General features: G+C 41.4%; 1 protein-coding gene across 2 annotated transcripts in view; it reads right to left on the reverse strand.

Moving 5' to 3' along the window:
• zfpm2a (zinc finger protein, FOG family member 2a) overlaps positions 1–20747 on the reverse strand; it is a 157933-nt gene that overhangs the window by 46407 nt on the left and 90779 nt on the right. The window contains exon 5 of one of the 2 annotated variants that reach the window (XM_055041891.1): positions 10473–10581. In XM_055041891.1, the coding sequence (XP_054897866.1) occupies positions 10473–10581 (109 nt within the window). Of the gene's footprint in view, positions 1–10472; positions 10585–20747 lie in introns of both variants that reach the window. The other variant, XM_055041890.1, reaches the window with a different exon arrangement.

The raw sequence follows: 20747 nt of genomic DNA on the forward strand, positions 1-20747 counted from the left end.
GGGGCTTTAGAGGATGGATGGCCCTGTCTGACCTGGACGACACCGATGTCTGCTCCGCCACGCTACTGTACCTACAGCACGGCTGTCTGCTCGTCTCTTCCTCTCGCACGCGCTCGCCGAGAACAGGAGGCACCCGTCTCTGTCAAGCGCCAGCGACAGGCGGAGGTCAGCAGAGCTCAGGCGGTAAAGCCTCCGGGTTCACCTCATAAGCAGAAAATTTCACGGTCAAGGCTTTAGGCGCGGCGTTGTTAAATATGTAAAGAAAAAAAAACAGGAAGAAAGAAAGGAAGAAGAAGAAAAACAGGGTGCTACAGTAAACAAAACCGACAGCGACCCAGCGCCTGTCAGAGCTTCGGCCACGTCCAGCTACTCTTCGACTCACATCTACATTCGACTTCCCTCTACATGAGGCGCCCACGGTGCGGCGTGTGAGTGATGATGCGTAGTGCGGCGGGTCGCGTAGGGCGCTGAAGATGGAATGCATCGGACTTGCATGTGGGAAAACCAGTGTTCGTGTCAACGGGGGGTGGGGGGGAGTTCAGTGACTGTTTTGAATGTTTTTGCTACTTGATAGCCACTGTCAGTCCCGGCACGCAGTTGTTCCAACACCTCCGGTCCAAATGGCGGAGGTCATCCTCGGGAGATTTTCATCTTGCTCAGAGAGGTCACATGTAGATCTGCGTGGCTACAGATGCTACGCTATCTTCGAAAGTCTTGTGATAGAAAGCAATCTGGGCTCCCACTTACCCAGCTCAGCGGAATGTTGCGATTCTGAACGAATAGAGTCGACTGATGGAGCTTAAATGCTGTAAGGGTCAGGAATACAAACCAGAAACTGAGAGAGTTTCAGCAAAAGTTGGTAAAAGAAGTTGGTTGCTTAAAGTGATGCACAGAAGCAGATCAATGGAGAATTGAGGGAAAGGAAAAAAGTGTGACCTGTTTAAAGAGGTGTGGACTCCAGTGCTTCAAAACAGCCTGGGCAAATACAGATAGAGGTTAAACTGACAGGCTTCTGTGAATGACGTCCACTTCAGATAATCAAACGCAACGCAATGTGCGAAATGGTACAAATTGAATTTGAAAGAATGTGACATAATGTCCGGCTATGAGGAATGTCCATCTGGTATGATACCAGTTTTCACCTGATGCATTATAAGACATGAGACAGAGAAAAAAGTCTTAGAAGTCAATTCACTAAAAAGTGGACAGACAGAAAGGTAGATAGAAAGGAAGAAAGGTAGATAGATGGATGGATATAAAAAGACAGAAAAAGACGGCAATAGACAGATAGAAAAATATATAGGCAGATAATTATAGCTGATGAACATTAATATTAAAATAGAACTTTTTCCTATTTTAGCTCCCAAGATTCATCCAGAAGTTTACTTTCCCACACATTCTCTTCCTGCAGAACCGCAGCTGAGCTATTTACGGTTCATCGTTGCCTCGAGGTCCACAGTAGTTAAGATCCCTGGACCAGATCACAAGATAAAGCGAGCGGCCGATACGCCGCGCGTGTTAGAGGTGGCTTTTTGCTTGTGCTGCTCTGTCTCGTGCAATAAGAAAGGGAAGAGGCGCGATGTGGCCCCCGATACCTCGGCCGCTGCGCTGTTTTTCACACAGCTGGGTACACAATCAATAAAATGGATTAGCTGCGAAGGCTTGTATGAAAGGTTATCGCCGAAGCTCTCCTCTATGAACACGGTGGCGACCCCCACAAAACAATTTAGTAACATCTCCAGCTATTTCTTCAAAGGAACATCTGATTAGGTTTACTTTATTTTTTTTTGTCACAGCTAAAAATTGATTTTCAGGCGTGTACATTATCAAAAGAAGAAGAAGAAAAAAACAACAAGAAAAAAACAGCTTCTTTTACATGTAGTGCTATGTAACTTGAGTAGATTTTTATTTCCGTCTGTATTCTCAACGCTAGCTGATCACATTTACAGCTAAAGTATTAGTATTACTAAAGCGATTTTTTGTGCGCTTCCCTTCTCCGTCTTTTCGTAGGACGTTGAAGCGTCACTTTCGGGTGTTCGCCCTCCCTCCAAACCCTTCGCCACAGTTCTGTCTCGGCCCTCACAGAGACTTTAACCATGTGGCTTTCCATCACGCTGACTGACGCTTTAAAAAACCCTCCACCTCAGCGATTCTCTCTATCTCTGTCCCTCCATCTCTCTCGTCCTCTGAGGGATGAAAACAGCCCCCCTCTACCCTTCTTTAAAAGACAACGAGAAGAAAAAAAGACATGGATGTGCAGAAAGGCCTCCTCTCTCTCTACTTTTGTCCCTGATTATTCCAATGGATCTTTTTTCTCTGTGTGCCTGTACGCATTTTGAGGGAGAGTGGGGGTCGACTCTGACCAATGGCGTCCAATGGCCGGAGCTTTATCCCAACGCACACTGACAATGCTTTTCACACCTACTTAAGCGCGGCAGAGACCAAGAGCTGCGGGCGGTTGGGGGGGGCTGGATGGTGCCCAGGCCCCAAAAAGCAGGCTGAGGGCCCTCTTTTAGGAGATACACAGGGAAGTCGGACTCTTTAATTACCGATCCCAGATCCCAGAGTAGATTAAAAAAGGGAAAGTCACAAGGGGCTTATTTTCATATCCGCTGAACTTTTTTCAATGAATATAAAACGGTCATTGATTATGCCGTTAAGGGAACGGACGTTAAGCAGGGAAATATAAAGTACATATAATCACATTAACTTGCAGTGATTAATGTAATGGAATGTGATCTTTTTTTTTTTTTTCTCCAGCAGTACTGAAAGCTTGCTGAGGAGACATGCACCAAATATTAAGAGGAAGCTTCTTAAAACCCACTTAGCCGGCTCTGTGAGGGAAAGACGTCCTGTAAAACCTGTGCAGACACATCGCCTCGCACAAGTCTTATTAGTTCATTAATAAGTTAAAAAGAATTGCTGGGTTTTTTTTGTTTGTTTGTTTTATTATTGATTAGATATTCATTGGCTGACTAGCAGACATTGGTGGCCACGCTTTCATGTCAAATCAAGAAGAAAGCCGCTGGTCAGCGTCGAGGGAAGAAACGCTCCCACTTCACTCCGGCTCCTTTCTTCTTGGCGTGGTGCTTAAAGCGAGCGCCGTGAAGTCCAGGTACTTCACTCAGATGATTATAATGCCACGAGGGTGCAATGCATCACTCTTATTAGCCACACTGGAGCACAATGGTATCATAATTAATGGTCGCTGCAGGATTGAACGCTGCCCTGACATGGAAAAGTGGGTCTACTTAAGCTCTACAAGGCATTTAAATATGCAGAGTGAATGGCACAACCCAAACCCTCCTGCTTCTGAGGACGGACAACGCTCATTAGCTCTGCACCCTCAGTGGCACACGCCACCGCAGGACCGACTGGATCGCTAACACGCTGCTAGGGCGTATTGCGTATCGGGCCGAGACGGTGAACAAAACACGGTAAACAGATATATGTGCAAACAAGAGTGTTGTCCCTCATCAGTGTCCATCATGCGGTTAACATGTGCCCCCCTGGATCCCCCTTTTGTGGTTTTTATCTGGGAGTTGGGGGCTTAGCGCAAAATGAATGCATATAGGGATATATGTGTCAGCAAACAATATGAAGCATTTCTGTGATGTTTGCTGTGTGAGCGTTTGCAGTGAATGTGGGAGGACACGACGCACACAGAAGGCTGACGGAGGGGAAGCGTCTGGGGTCTGTGTGTATGTAGCGAAGTGAGAAAGTGGTGTCCATTTACAGTCAACTTCTGTTTTCTTTCTTTCCCCCAGTTTTTCTTCTCATGTTGTTTTAAAAATGGCAGGACGACACAACTTTAGTAAATGCAGTGCGTTTCTGATTTCCCTCAATAAGGAAAAAAGCGACCAAACCAACCTGACCCAGTGTGAAACCATGACTGCCACCATAGAGGCACCGATTCAATATTAATATCTATATTGGTTCCAATGTTGAAAAAAAATTGTAGATCAGGAATCGGTGACAATGTGTCTGATCCATAAAGGCGGATCTATTCAGTCTAATTCTATGCTTTGTGCACTGAGCGACATAATGAAACCATGTGAAAGAAGAGGGTCAGTGGGGCCTAGATAGTGACAACACAACGTCGTGGAGTCTTTAAAAGAAATCAGTTTGACATGGCGTCAAAGTTGTATGAAGGAAATAAATACAATATTGGTGAATATTGGTTAACAGCAGTATTAAAATCAGATATCGATGTCAAATTTACAAATTGGTGGATTCCTACCATAATGAAGGCTGAAATATCTCAAAAAGCAACACTTAATGCCGTGATGTAAAGAAATTCAAACACAAAATAAAATATCGAACCTCTCTAAGTCTGGAAAGGGACATTTTGAGGCTTTGGATTTCTTGCGAGCTGTAGCCAGGCTGACAGAAGCGAGGCTGTAAATTTTGCGCCATTGGTCCTTCTGACCAACACCAGCAGCCAAGATAGGTAATGTGTCTTTCTATTTTGCATAACAAAATAGAAATAAATAAAATTTATTTCATGATCTGCAACATTTAAATGTGTCAAAAAAGAATAAAAAAAAACTCTGAGGGAGCAAATATCCTTTATGCTTATGACATTCAAAAAACAGACTTCTTTAGCGTTTCTCCTCATTTCAGGAAACTGTTTAAACTTCTTCTAAACTCCTGCTTTAGAAACCTCAGCTAAAAGACATTTCTCAGGCATTGAGTGCCAAAAAGCCTAAATCAGCAGCACCTCCCCCCTCACCCCCCTCACATCCCCTGCACCCCACAATCCCCGACTCACTCCAGCCTGACCGTACCAAGTTATCGCGTGGCTCACTGCAATCAATTATTGTTGCAGTGGAATCATTAATAATTTCCAAATGAAAATGATTCTGTTGATCTCTGTTGTCTTTTAATTAAACATAATTAGTCGGCTGCTTGGAGCTGTGGCGGAGGGGGGCTGACTGGTGTGCGGGGGGGGGAACTCCTTTAGGGTACAATTTTGTTTTAATACACTGATAATGAAATTTTGACATTGTGTCGGTTGTTTAGTTATTATTCCGTCACACTATTTCGCTATGTTCCCAGATAACAGATAATAACCTCGCGTACCTCCTCCTATTCTCCGCAGTCGTTCCGACAGAGCCGGGGTTCAACAGAACAATTAAATGCTGAACTGTAAGAGTCCCCCCGCCTCATCCTCTCACCGTTTGATGCAGTACGCATGTTGCATGGGAGCAGAGCAGAAAAGGATGAGAAAATATAGACATTTTCACAGCAGATGTGGCAGGGCTGGTTATTAACACCCAAAAAATGTCAGATGGATCCCACTAGTTCAACGAACGTCTGAGAGGGTCTGCGCAGCTAAAGGAGGGAACATTAGGGAACATTTGGAGAACACAATATTACACAGAGACAGAGTTAGCCAATTCTGCTCTGTCTGGATTTATGTGAAACGTTCGTCACATTGGTGAGTTTCAGCAGCAACAATAGGCCGAGTTGCTCTGGAGACGCATTGGACATGATGTGTCCAAATGCGGTCTGGTTTAAGAGGCTTACAGCTGAAAAGTTTGGGTGACCTCTGAATAACGCCGCAGTCAACAAGCATGTAGATTCACTGGATTCAGACGGCAGGTAACAACAGGCACAATGAAGGCTCAGTGAGTTGAGAAATGTTTTATTTTAGTACTAAATACTGCTGTCTGTGTGAACATAACCCTTGGTAAAAACTGTATTATCCACATATAGAGAGAAAAATGTTAAATAAAACTGTATAATATTAAGTAAAGCAGAAAAGCAAAAAAAATATATATATCCTTGCTAAAATAATCTAACAAGTTTTCAAATGTTATTTTTCAGCATTTTCTTTTTATATGTGTCTTCATTTTCATGCATACACTTCAGATAAAATGTGGAACTAAATTTAGTAATTTCCAAGTAAGCATGTTTATTGTATAGATTTTTTGTTGTTTTGCTCTTCATGGAATAAGAGAAGTATAACAACAAATGATTAGTGATATAAGACTTGTCAATTTAGCCCAAATTTAGTTGAGCTAAGTTCACGGGCAACTTGCTGCCGACAGTCTGGTTGCCCACCATAACTGGACTGCAGCTGGCCATGGCTTAACTCCGGTCTTGTTCATAGTTACATTTTAAAATAAAACCAGCTTTGTTGAAACAAAATCATGGTTTTGCTTAAGTAGGCTGAAAAACCCTCAAGTCATACAGATTCGCGGCATCTGAACTGCTAACGTACTCAACTAGCAGGAGTTAGATGATAAGAAAGAAAGAAATCAAAATGTGTCTGGATTTGTTTTCTCTGTTAAGTCTTCCCTCCTCTCCAGCTGCAGTGTTTATCATCCCTGTTGTTTATCTGTACAGAAAAATTCCCCAGCCGTTTCTCTCTGTCTTGCTGTCTGTCATCCTCTCTCTCTCTCTCTGTCTCTCTCTCTCTCCGTGGTCTCCGGTGTTACTGTAACATATAATTACTCTGCAGACTTGCCGCCTGTTCCTATAACTTCTGAGGTTCAAAGTGACTGTCGGAGTGTGGAGGAGAGAGCATTGTGGGAGTTCCAGGTGGATTTCTCGATAATGAGTTAGCGCAGTGGCGGAGTTGAGAGTTTTAGTAATGGCTGGCTGCTAAGGCTCTTCCTGGGAGTTTAATGTAAAACAAACAGGGCCATGCTGACAGCCTGGGAAAACCAGATATTGCTCCTTTCCTTATTTCCACTGCAGGGCTCTTGCTGCCCCTTGCTGGAAGAAAAGGAACAGTAAGAGTACAAATACCTAAAAAAATAAATAAATAAATCCCTATTTAGGGCATTCTTTAAATTGTTTTAATGCTTGCCTTTGCCTGTTCATCTGAAAGAAGCTTTTTCAGACTGTTGAAACTGCACAAAGCGGGACTTTCTGGTTGAAAATGCATGGAAACAGCTGCCGATTAGCTAACTTCAAGATAGATTGGGTTTGAAAGTGAAAACAATTTGGATTTCTAAATGTTTTGTGTGTCCACCAATTACACATTTTGTAGTTGGTGGTCTATTTATAGCTTTAAATCAGGGCTAGAGATTGATTTATTATAGACAATGTTGATGTATAAAAACACGCTAAAGCTCTGCACAATACAACAAGTTCTTGGAACAGAGACCGAGGAGAAATACGGAAATCCTAGGACAGAGCGGCCGCCACAAGGGCAGAGCCACTCCAACCAGTCGCCACTCTTTATTTAGATATTCTCTCCCCAAAGATTCACACGGGCAAACATCCAAAGTGAAGTGCTACTATCTTTGCAGGCAGCCTTAAAGAAAACCGCGGCCAGTGAAACGTGAGCCAGAACACATTCTGTAAGCAAACTGTGCATTGAGATATTCTCTGTTTTCCATAAATAACGCATCTCAGGGAGCAATGAAGCAGCCCACAGAGGGGAAACGGCACCAGAGTGAAGATATTAACAACCCGGGTATAAAGTTGGTTCCTGTCAGACTTCTGGGAAGGCGTTTTTTCCTCCTTGCTTCCTCAAGTCGAGGAGGGAGGGGAATTGGGTCTTTCACTCGATATGAAAAACCCAATTCCAGCTCAACTTCAAAACCGAAGTAAGAAATTCAAAGATTTGAGAGTTTCGGCACTCACTTTTCAATGTCACCTCCGGAGGGGCCGCGCAAGACATATAGATTGAAATATGTAAAAGAAGCCGATGGAGAAGAATGAGCGGCGTAAATTGAGCCATAGTCTGGATGCAAGAGTCAAATGCCTGGCCGGCATCAAACGCTTCAACACTTTCAGAACTTACTCCAAGACCTTGTAGGGGAGAAAGAAGACGGCCACGAGCAAAAAGGTGGACCAATCTTTGGGAGGAAAAAAAATAAATAAATGAAACGACGTCAAGTCAATTGATCTAACTCTTATTGGCAAAAATTACTACAAAGCTCCGTGAGTCAAGGAAAGAGTTACTTACAACTCTGAGAATATTTGATCTCAGATGGTATAAAAATGAATTTACAGCCTATTTTCTATTCACTATGATGTCGTAAACTTAAAAAAAGGTGCGCAGCATGGTTTAAGTACATACATTTACATTGACGATAAATAGCTGTCCGGAACATACTCCAAGACTACAAAAGCTTTCCAACCCCTATTCTGAGATTTAAATTAATTTTTCACGTTCAACGTTTTCTCCATGATCATTTAGCATTGTGAGTTGGCAAGCATGCTCTGATTCTCGCGGAGGATTTAGGGTAATGAACTTGTGCGGTACAACACAGAACGACTCTCTCCAGGGCTCGTCTGGAGATCTTATTGTGTTTAATTTAATAAGGTCAAGCTAAAAGTGACAAACAAAGGAACTGCCAGCAACACCCCACCGAGGTGATAATGCTCGCCGGCGTTGCAAGCGATCTTATCTCTGGAATACATGTACGAAGGCTGACAATTGTGAATTTGCTGCTGTTGGGGGAGAAGATGAAAAAAAAAGGGAAAAATCTTGTTATCGCCCTCTTTTTTTTTGTTTCATACAGTCAGCCTCTGTGCACCAAGATTAGAAGATTTTTAAAAGAAGTGCGTAATCTTCTTTAACAGCTTATCAAAACTTTAATGATTTGGTGATAAAGAGCACAAAGTTAAGTAGCCGGTTAAGAGGATAACTCCCCAGTGCAGTCTAGTGATTAGTAGATGAGAATTGGGAGACCGAAAATCCGGGTTGCAAATCCCACTCCTGCCACTTATTCACTTTGAGGGAGAAGAAGCTCCGTTTCAGCTTTGGGGGCATTGTCACGGGGTAATCATTTTTGAAAAGTGATAAATGGAGCTCCCTATTCTCCCTCGACCCCTTTGGGATCCGTTGCTCAACTTTATTTACGTATTTATTGTGCTGTGTTTCCCGTCACGACTCACTTTTATTATATCTGCTGAAGCCTCCTGCTTTCATGAGAAGTGAGGTTTAGAGGCTTCTATTATTTTTTTCCAGAAGACATCAGCACAATACGTTCAATGATAAGATTGAGTAAAAGTAACATGGTTTCACTTTATTACAGTATTAAAGCTGCAGTGTGTAATTTTTCAGAAACAAGTTTTTTTATTTTTTATTTTTTTACATATTTTCTACGACTGTCACAATGTTGTGACAGTATTGCATGACACACAATCTGTGAAAATGATCTAGCTCAACATTCCCAGCCAGAAACAACCAAACTGTCAATCAAGCTCATATACACGTTTCACATAGCCTCACTCTCTGCTAAGCTACAGCTAGCTCCCCACAAGAGGGCCCGCAGTTATCAAGTTAGCATGTCCACAGCTGACTGCAGATAAACAGCTTTCCTGTAATTATGAGTTCTTTCTCTACTATTAGCACCTTTAGCAGCACAAGCTCTAAGACCCTCCACCGGGCTATGATTGGTTGTTCCTGGAAACACAGAGTCAAAAAATTTTTATACCTTCACAATATGAAAATATGTAAAAAGTAATAATAATAATAATAATAATAATGATAATGATAATAATAAACATTGTTTATAAAAGCTACATACTGCAGCTTTAAGGGAAGAAGTTTACACTAGAAATGTCTGATGTGACAGATTTTTAAAAATATCTTGTAGTTTGCTAACTCTTGTATTTAAAGCAAAGCATTTAATCGGCGCCATCTAGCTAATGTTTTGCTTTGTTGGTTTTTATTTTTTATTTGCTACTCTTAAAAAAAAAAACTCAATTGGTCAGATATGAGAGAAACATGGAGGCTGGCTGCCTGAAGGTGCCCAGCAACAGGTAGGGGAGGGGTAGCACTGCATTACTCCATTCTTCATGGAGTTGTCACTTTCTCTTCCTTATAATTAGAGGGACTTTAAACCAGTATGATGGATCGTTTTGAAGCGGCATTGTTAAAACGAACCCACAGACCGGGAACCTTCTCCATCCTAATCTCTGCTGCACAGTTGTAAAGAGTTACATTTAAATGCTTTTGCATTTCATACATCCTATTTTTGTAAAAGAAATAGGTAAATTAAAATCAAAGATAGTTGCATTTCCTCAACACACTGATATAAGTCCTTCACTAGTATTGTCTTTTTAAGTCTCTGATTTATCTTAGATATACAGCTATACTGTGGGAGCAACTGAACCCTTCTCCTCTTAAGCTTTCCTCACTATCTACTCCATGATAGCGATTCACTTAGCGTAACCAAGGGGGAAAAAAAATAGGGGCATTAATTACTTTGTGAGATCTTAAAGACCATTAACTTTGTATGTCAAGTGATGTTTCTCAGTTCCTAATCAGAGTTTCAGTGATATTATAAATGACCTTTTGGATGAGGAAAGCAGATATGGCGGTAAAAGCGGCATGGCACGTGTGTTCTTGTGCTGATGCAATTATGTGTGAATGTTTGCGACTTTGAGGAGCGAGGAGAGAGAGGAAGGGAGGAGGGAAGAGGAGAGGGAGCAGAGGGGGAGTTTAGGATTGTGGCGTGGCGAGGTGAGGGGAGATAACGGGACGCCGGAGCTTGCTCGCTTACCTTTGCTGTACACCACACAGTTGTTTTTGTTGTCTTCTGCTCCCTGCCAAGTCACATCCAGAAGCCACCTGGGGCCGGCGCTCAGCACCACCGGGACCGTGCTCTTCGTCTTCTGGTCAAGGACAGATAACAGACACTAATCATTTGCTTATTTTGGTGATTAAACAAACATTAACAAGCACCGAGTTACGCTTTTGGCTTGCCTGAATGGCCATAAAGAGACAATTTCAGGAGCTAAAACAGCATGCAACTTCAGTCCAGTGAGGAGAATGTAAAAGTCACGGATGTTTATGTGCATGTCTGTATGTGTGAAAGGTGTGTCCCATTGGCAACATAAACCACAAATACACATAGGCGTGTGTGTGTGTGTGTGTGTGTGTGTGTGTGTGTGTGTGTGTGTGTGTGTGTGTGTGTGTGTGTGCCTCCAGACAAAAGCTGCAGAATGGGTCGGAATGATGACAAATCGCTGCAAAAGGAAGAGCAAAAAGGAGAAAGTGAACTTGGTGATCCAGCATCAGATGGTCCAGATTAGGATGAATACACCAGGTGTCCAGTAATCACAAAAAAAAAAGAAAAGAAAAAAAGAAAAAAACAGAAGAAAAATAAATAGGATGGTGACTTTCAGAGAGAAGGAAGTGAGTGTTTTGCGGTGAACTTTGGGCACATTGTGCTGCGCTATCACCAGGATCTCACTATTTCCTGAAACAAGCGCTGGAAGAATTTAAAGAATCAGTATCCATTTCAAAGGGCGATTGAGGTTAGGGTTTTTATAATATGCCGGAAAATTATTCTGAATGTGTAAGGTCGTTTTTCTTCTTGGTCAGAGGTCAAACGTAGACTTTTATTCTTCTAAAAGGAGAGCAAAGAGAAAAAAAAGAAATCAAACGGCGATAGAGATAGAGAACAAGGTCCACTGTAATACAGTCCCATGGTGCAGTGTCACCAGATCCTTTCTCTGTTCTGGCTCCCAACGCCTTGCATATATATTTGTGCCTTTTGAACTGCAGCATGTTGACACATTGTAATGAGAAAAATCTCTGTGTTTTATTGGTGTCAAAGTGACAGGAAAACAGAGTAGTGCAGAATTAAAGTGACACAAATCAAGACATGTTTCGACCATTTTTTTGTTCCAAATCAGCTCAAGCTCACGCATATTGGATGAAGAGAGTCTGGCAACATCTTGTTCACAAATGGATCCGGATCTGGACTTTGACAAGGCCGTTCTAAGCACCGATCTAAAGCAGATGAGTTTAACATGTCCTGTTCCAACACATCTGAATCAAACGTAGGGCCTCAGATATCCTTCATCTGTCGCTGAACCCAAACCCACATGACGTTTCTCTGTTTATTTCATTTGCAAAGCGGGTTGAATTGACAGCGACTTCGAAAGTGACTTAAAAAAAAGTCACTTTTAATTACAAAATTATTGTGCAAAGACGTAAAACAAACCCTGAGCATCATTTTCATCAGACTGAAAACAACAGAATATATTCAGTCAGAGGCTTCTTCAGAACCGGTGTAATGCAGACTGCTGCAGGAGATTCTTCCTGCTTTGAAAAAATTTGGATTATATGAGTCACAACTTTTAATTTCCATTTGGGATTAACAAAGTGAAGCTGAATTGAATTGATAACTATGTCCCAGGGGTATGAATACTTTAGCAAGGCACTGTAATTCACTACATCATCAGTATTCTGAGGCCACTACTTTCTGACCAGGCTACTTTCCCATCCCTCTGTTTATTAAGACGCTACAGAAATAGTTTAGCTGAGAAAAAAATAGGTTGGACACTTTGCAAGCTTGACACTTTGTTTCTTTCTCTTTTTTCCATCTGAGCGAGCCAGGGACAGGACACTGTCCATCTGACTAATGCAAGGGAAAAAAAAAAAACAGCCCTCTGCGGAGCTTTTCACTTACTTCTCCCCCGCAAAAGGCAACAACCTTCAAGGATAAATGCAAATGTCACTTGAGCATGTTAAAGGTCTGAATTGGCACAGATATGCACAAGAGATGAGCGCAGGGCCCCCACCACCCTCCTTCCTCCTCCTACTCCTCCACCCACCCGTGTCTCTTTCTATGAACTCTGTTGAGTCGGAGGCTGGAGGACAGATTTCTTTTTTTCTTTCCCTCTATTTGAAGAGCATCATTTACAAAAAAATAAATAAATAAAAAAAATAAAAAAGCAAAATAGCGCTTCTGGAGCTGATAGCAATCTGATCTGTGGGCAAAATTAAAAAGAACATATATATATATATATATATATATAGATCAGTGCGTTGGCAAGACACAGAGCCAAATTGATCAAACACAGACAGTAAATTGTGTCTGTTGATATTCTTAATACTTCTGGCATCTTCTCTCATCTGGCAGCAGATGAGAGAGAGAGAAAGAAGAGAGAGAGTGTGTGTGTGTGTGTGTGTGTGTGTGTGTGTGTGTGGTGTGTGTGTGTGTGTGTGTTGGGTGGAGGACATCTGTAATTTAAGTCATCCACAATTTCACATTTCAAATTAGCCTCACAATAAAGTCTTCTATCTCTGTAACCTGAAAATCTCACACCCCTGTCAAAGGAGCAGAGCAGACCGGCCGATTGTTGCCAGGACGACTATCTGAAATGGGAATCAGATTAACCCTTTCTCAGATCTCCAGGCTGGAGCCATCTCTTATTCAGGCAGTGAGAGGGGCCCCTTCTGCCATCTCTGCACGCCTCCGGGAATTCATAATATTCCAGCTGCTTGCACCAGCTATTACATTCATGGGAGATCTTCACACTTGTTATTGAGAGAAATTCTCCTTTTCTAAAACTTTTTTTTTTTTAATTCTCCAATTTAGGTATCAGTTTCTCTTATTTCCTTTGGCTACATTTTGTTGGAAATTTATCAGCAACAACCACCAACGCCCACCTCCCCTTTCTCCACCTCCACACCAAATGCAGATTTACATAAAAATCAATAGCTAAAGTATTTTGAAAAGGGCGATGCATGCACACACACGCGCGCACGCGCACACACACACACACACACACACACACACACACACACACACACACACACACACACACACACACACACAGCCATGCAGGTGCCGCCAAAACAAAAGAGACGAAGACATGCAAGATATTTGGGATTATGACGACATTGCGTCGGAGCGTCTGCGAATGCAAATGGAAACATTCGGGTGACTGAGGTGAGTTGGCCAAAGTGGCTCAAAACAGGAGAAACACAGATTGACAGCCAAAAAATTGCAATTTGCCCAGAGCGAGGGTAACACACGACGAACTGGCTTTGTGGGAACCGACTCCTCGTCTAGATGGGAGTCACACAAAAGAGGTGATGTGGCAAGTGGATGCCTCTTTTTTTTAAGTCCAAAACAGTGTTGTGAGGGGGAAAATATACTAACATTTGCTGACTAACTGAACAATTTACGTGCAAACATACAAGTGCTTTGTATGTTCAAAAGCTGCTAAATACAACCCAACATTATCATTGCAGTAATGATACGGTTATCTATATTTAATTATTAAACTGGTGGTATTAGGTATGAGTTCTTATGAAAATACTTTACATATCAAAAATAGCTAAAAAGAAACAGACTTTTCAACATGGCTTGTCTGACGCTTTGAAATTGGGTCACTGTTTCTTTAAGAACCTCCGACTATTTCCGACACGACTCCAACAGCATGTCATCAAAGCAATGCTTGTCCATGATTTGGTTTACAGTCGTTTTTTGTGGCTCTGCAGACCTGTTCCAACAGGTGCTTGCTAATTGCTTCCGGAGCTAGTCTGGAGGAGCTGCGTGGGGTGAGGCGGGAACTTGGATGGGAACTGCAGTTCCAATGCGGAACTTTGGGTAAATAGGAGCTGCATTGTATGAGCAAGCATTTAGGCATCCCTAAACATGCGTAAGTGAACCAAAGCACAATTTTTGATGACATCATAACATGATATAAAACTAAAAATAGTCAAATTTTAATTATGCCACTGTTTTAATTGTTCAATTTTAATACACAAACTGTAGCACACATGCTTAATTTTGTCGCTTACAAATGCTTATTCTGCTCTTTCTAAAGTAGCAGGAGTACAACAAGCTGGTTAACAGGTTCGGTTAACCATTTGATTAAGGTTACATAAAAAAAACATAATGTGTCTTTGTTATCAAACAATCCCACATTAACTAACGGTGGTTAATTTGAGTACATTACACACAGTAGACATAAATGTAGGTGCTTAATAGACACTTTAGCTAAATTTGGCCTAACCGGGCATACCTCCGTCCACCAGATGGCACCACCTTATGGGGCGAATATACAACATTAATCTACAACAGATTGGATAAAATCAAAACTAATTTAACTGCAGGTTTAAACACTGAGCTAACAAGAGTGGAAAATTGTACTTTTTTTATTCTTAGCATGACTGATTCATACTAAATTGAGTAAATGTTGCACTTATCATTCAGTATCAGTTTAACAAACTAACAGTTATCGCTGTGGGAGCCTCTGGGCTTCCCTCTCTGTGCACTCTGTTCTGGTTTATCCACCTTCCACCTTCACTCCAGTGGTTTCAATACTCTTCTTGTATTTTTTTTTCTCCCCACTGAGCTCCGTTACCGTCCACCCACCACCCCCCCTGTGTAAGAGATACAGTGACCCAAACAGTGTAGTCAGCGAGGAAGTGATTACAAACTGATGCTCCAAATTCGCTGTAAAATGAAAATCAATATTTCCACAAGTTGCTGCAACATAAAAGATAACCTTCATTGATTTTTCAAGACTTAGGTGCCTCTGTGATAACATCTAATATAAATTTTCAGCCACACGGATTTGGATCAGAGCGGAGCCGGGGCTGAACGATAAGTTTCCGCGCACATCTCTCAGACCTGGATTTTTTCTCTTTCTTTCCTTTTTATTTTCCCTTCCTCTTTTCCTTCTTCCAAGCCAGGACTGTGCTATTTATAATTGGCCCTGTGTGAGCAAAAAGCTTCTATCAGGAATCTGTTCTAATTTTTATTACTGAGGAGCTAAAGCCTGTTCCAGATAATTTGGAAATTTCAGGGGGAATTGTGATAGAGCTGATGGCACATCCAGTCTGACTCCAGAAAGGAGCTAACCTGTAATAGCCTCTGTGGCTGCGCTGATTAAATGTTGCCATAGATGAAAGACCTGCCATCACTGCAATAAATTAACCAATCACACAAATCCCAAGTCGCTACTAATCCCTCCTTGATACCATGATCCTCTGATCAGCTGAAGGAGGTGAAGAAGAAAGTGGCTTGTGACACTCAGCCTTCTCCTCCTCGCTCCCGGTTTCCCCGTGTAAACAACGAGCTAATGATATCACGGCTGACCATTTCACCACCACCGGCTACTCTTAAACCGCTTCACGGTCAGGGCAGGTGAAATCGATACGGACCTCGGTTGGGAATGATTATTTTCCTCATCACAAGCCCTCTCTCCCCTGATCCCCCTTTTCGCTCCCTTCCAACAAGGTCACCGCCTGGCACTGTATCCGTCTTGATCCCACAGCTGCAGGATTTAGACAACTGAGAGATCAAAACCACTCAGTCTGAATACATCAAGACATTCCCTGAATTCTTAGGGCTCCCACCTGGTGTGAACACAGCACTGTTCTAATAAAAAACAAGACCGGCTTAAATGAATTTAAACATGTCGTGAAATGTGTCCTGTGTTGACGTGGGAAATGCTAAGACTCGGAAAGAGGAGGGCAATATGATTCAATTTGACAGCGAAGCACTAAAATGTGTTATGTTGGGGAAAAAAATTGAGATCATAGCATCATCCATAAGGACACATTCTGTGTATTGTGGCTCTCTGCTCTTGATCAGACTCATCGGATTTATTTAGATACTTTTCCTTCAGAAGGTTGACTCAACAGCTCAAGATTTCTGCAGGTTTCACCAAATCACATTTAAGGCTTTTTAAGACCATTCCGAATTAAATTTAGGACATCTGTTGTGAGAAAAACGTACAAAAAAGCTACATATATTACAAAGTAGTGCTAAGATGTTTTTTTTAGCACGTAACATTGTACGGGTTGCCAACAAAAGTGGGCCGACCCACTTTCCAATGATAGATCAACTGCCTCAAATCAAAGACCATCATGAAGATGTTTGCACACGACTAAAACATTTGCTTGACCAAAAAGTCCTGCGAGAAAAATAAACTTCATAGAAAATATGAGACTGAATAGTCCTGCTGTGACAAAACTTAAGACTTGTGATTAACTTATTTAATAACAACTGACATTTCTTAGGTGAACTTGAGACATTTCAAGGTCCGAATTTTACAAATTTAAGACTGATACCCTGTTACTGGTTGCAAACATTACAGCGGAAAGAGTCAAACTCAGCGACTTATCAAGGTTTAGTAAGCCAAGACTTAATAAATGAATCAAAGATAAGAACACCCACTGTTGTCTGACAATAGACACATTGAACGAAACCATGAACTTTTATTTTCAGCTTGAAGAAAAACTCTTGGATTTAAAGCTAGCGCCTCATTTCAAGAACAGGCAGTAAATTGTCTATTTCACGTGTTGCAGTAAAAGAAAATAGCAAAAAGAAATATAGATGGATCTAACAGGTCAGAGTTGAACAGAAAAAAAAAACTGGTATCAGCCAGGGAAAGCCTGGTCAGAGGCTAACTCAATGCTAATACTAAAAACCCTTGAAAACATGGGACTGTTCTCAGGTGCGGGAGCCTTATGTCTCGCTTTTAAACATAAAAATGACTTTTGGAATTGCACAAGTGAGGTTTATTAAAGATAACTGGTTTTCCCTGTGACACAGGATCTCAGCCATTAAAGGCCTAGTGGCTAATGCTAAGTAAGCTAGCTGGATACGTACAGTCTTCAAAATGGTTTACTTTGTCGGTTTGACTTGTTCCCCCCCTGCTGACAGGCGTGTCGACACGTCATCAGTACGGAAAAAAAGCTATTGGCTGTTATTAAGTCCCCAAACGTTCTAAGCGACATCAACACCAAATTGAAAATTGGTCACAGTGTGTGTAGATGAAAATGCAGTAAAACCAGCATCCGTTGCAACACGTGCTGTTTTTACAGAAGAGTAAGAATGACAACGTCCTCACACATGGCTGCAAGATTTATCCCCCGTTGTTGATTTGAAAAAGTGTCATTTGATCTGAGAACTTCTTAAATCCAGAAGCAACCAAACATTGATTTTACATTGAGACACTCACCTTCCATCAGACCTTCACAATAAGAGCTTTAGGGAAACAAAGTGCTCTCTAAACAGAAAATGTTTCACGCCTAAGTTGTGCTGTTTACAATAACCTCTCTGCTCAGAAAAAGTAACACTTCAGACAATAAATATCTGCCGATATCTGTTATGAAATTATGAGAACCGCTTCTTACTGAAACTAATAACACTATTCTTAATAACATTTTGCTGCAGTTAAACTGATGACCTGAGACGAATTTGCGCTCGATGATCTTGACACAAAATGTTCGTGGTGTATATTACCTGCTCGGTGAATTACACTTTAGGTATGACGGTGCATTTAATTAATATGAACGGCTGTAAAAGACGTCAAAGGATGGCAATATTTTGCAAAAATGAAAAATGATGTATGTGATTTCACAGTGAAACCGAATAACGACGTTATTGTTGCCATGTTGCCTGTTTTAGAGATGAACAAGAACGCACACAAGCACCACTACACACACACACACACACACACACACACACACACACACACACACACACACACACACACACACAGAGCGATGTATGAGCAATGTCTAGTTTCTATGTTTTCTGTTTCTAACATGGGAGAGAGGATAAAGGATTTGCACCTGTTCTACCAGTCAGTTTACAGCAGACAGCACACTCACACCTTGATAACGTCCGTTGCAATTAGTTGTTCAGTGCGATGAAACAAATTGCATGTGGTCAACTGGAAATTTCATTAAGGGAGATTTTCCTCTAGCCCTTGTTATCGCTCTGCGTATTAATATTTTCTTTAGCCTCAAGGATGGATGAATTGCAGAGGTCCTTTTTTTTACTTAAATAAAAAAAAAGAAAGCTGGTCTGTGCTCTCCCACAATCCAAGTTGTGTGTAAATCCTAACTAGGTTTCTGAAATAACAGCATCCTAACTACAGTGGCAAAATGCCCGCCTCTGTTTTTCTCAAGTCTTCCTTTGAGTCACTTCCTCCTCTTTTCTTTTTGTTTTTTTTAAACGACAGTGGATACATCTGCCGAAATGAAAAGATAGCTACGCTCTGCCTTCGTCCCGTTTTTCTCCACTCCCCCTCTCCTCCCCCGCTTCCTCTCTCTAAGGCTAGAGCATCTGCTATTGGGGAGACTAAATAACAGAAATATGCAGGAATCGCACACTAATTCCCTTCAGAGATAGATCTTGGCTGGTGCCCTGTCATAAATCAGAGAATTTTCGATATGAAATGAGGCAAGCTGCTCTAATCATTTCTGCATTTCAAATTGGATCACTGGCTCAATCGCTTGGCTTTTTAAACTGCTTGCCTAAGAGCAAATGTGAGGTGGGAGATAATTCAGCTGAAATCTCTGCCTGCTCTGTGCGGCAGTTAGTTTACTGCTTGAGTGAAAGAGAATGTGTTTTTTCACCCCACTCCCCCCTCGCCACCCCTTTTCTTGCCCTCTTCCTCCATCTCTCTCTCTTTCTTTCTTCCCTCGGCCCCATCTTTCCCTTTTCAACTTTGTTAAATTGACTTTTCATTTTAAAATCGATTAAACTGAGAGAGAGTCACCGCTGTTCCCAGAATCTTTAAAGGGACACCCATCACATGTGCCTTTATTTGGCTGCTGCTATCATGGTGCCGCTATGAGCGGTAAATATTTTCTCATTTAAATCACCTTTTATCCTGCTGACTGGACTGTAAGCATCAAAGTTCATGTGCTGCATTCGCTATTGCTTATTTGCTCCATTGAAATGCACACAGTGCTTGTATTTGTGGCGACTACGGGTGGCGTGGCGCGTTTCCTGTATGTTGGGCCGGGTTTTTTATTTATTTATTTTTTTCCTTGCAGCGTATTGAAGCGGACTAATGACAGGCCGTTTGGGTTGTTGATTAAGACGCAGTGCTTAATTGTAAATAGCACAGCCCAACATTATGTTGTCTTGAATCAGGCGCCAACTGAACTGGAGACGTAACTTTAAACCCTAACAGCTGATTTAAAAGGTAATGAACCGCCTTCTTTCTTCACTCTCCTACATTTACTTTCTATTAAGTTGCACTATAGAAGTAATTATACAGAGTATAAAAACTCTATGAAAAATGAATATAAATTATGCATTAGTGAACTGCAAAACATCTGCTATGGAGGGAAAAGACAAAAAAAAAAGATGTAATCACCTGGTTGCATCATGTTGCACATTCTTCTTAGGAACACAGCAACCATCAATTACAGAGAAATTTGTTTAATCTGAATTATGGTCAAGTTGCCCTTGAAGGGCTTTATTTTCAATTTGTTCTTTCGCACACTCTAGCTGAAGCTGGTATTCACAGAGAAATTAGTAAAGGACAAACATCTTATTGTACAAATGTATCAGTCAGGAGAGAGGCTCGGAAAAAGATCCATTCTGGAAGTGAAGAGAGTCGTCAATAATTGGTCAAAATAAGAGAAGATAGCATCAAAAGGTTTCTCCATAACTGACAAAAAAAAACCAAGGCAGAAGCTGACCTGGGAGGATGCACTGCAAAAACACAAAATCTTACAAAGTGCTTTTCGTCCAGCTTTTAGTGTTGATGAAATAAGACAAACCTAAATTACAAAAAACAAATAAATGAATAATTCCTTTAATATGTATAAGTGAAATAATCTTCCAGTCGACCCAGAATCTGTCAAAATGAACTCTATGCCGAAAATATGTACTTTTGGAGAAACAATGGCTGACTCTTGAACTAAATAAAACCCGCTGAAGAGGTATGAGGAAAAGGAAATGGTGTCACAATCTCATAGATTTATAGAACTTAGCAAGGCAGAGCAGAAAAATGGGACCAGATCCAGATGCTTCTGAAGCCTGAAAACTGAAACTGAATGAAAAAGTTCCTTAATAAAGTTTCACAGTCTTTTGTAATATTTACCTCCAAACAGATTTGTTTTCTGTTGAATTGTGCAGAATATACATCGGACTAAACGGTGGAAACCTTTTGCCCCTCCTCTTCCTCTCTTCTGCCGCAAAAATCTGGCCTATAGCGGAGGTGTGCAAACTTTTTATGTTCACTGAATTTCATTTCCACCTTCCTAAGGCATTCAGTTC

The sequence above is a fragment of the Poeciliopsis prolifica genome, unplaced genomic scaffold (assembly GCF_027474105.1).
Source record: "Poeciliopsis prolifica strain line A6 unplaced genomic scaffold, Auburn_PproV2 SCAFFOLD017, whole genome shotgun sequence".
Taxonomy (NCBI): domain Eukaryota; kingdom Metazoa; phylum Chordata; class Actinopteri; order Cyprinodontiformes; family Poeciliidae; genus Poeciliopsis; species Poeciliopsis prolifica.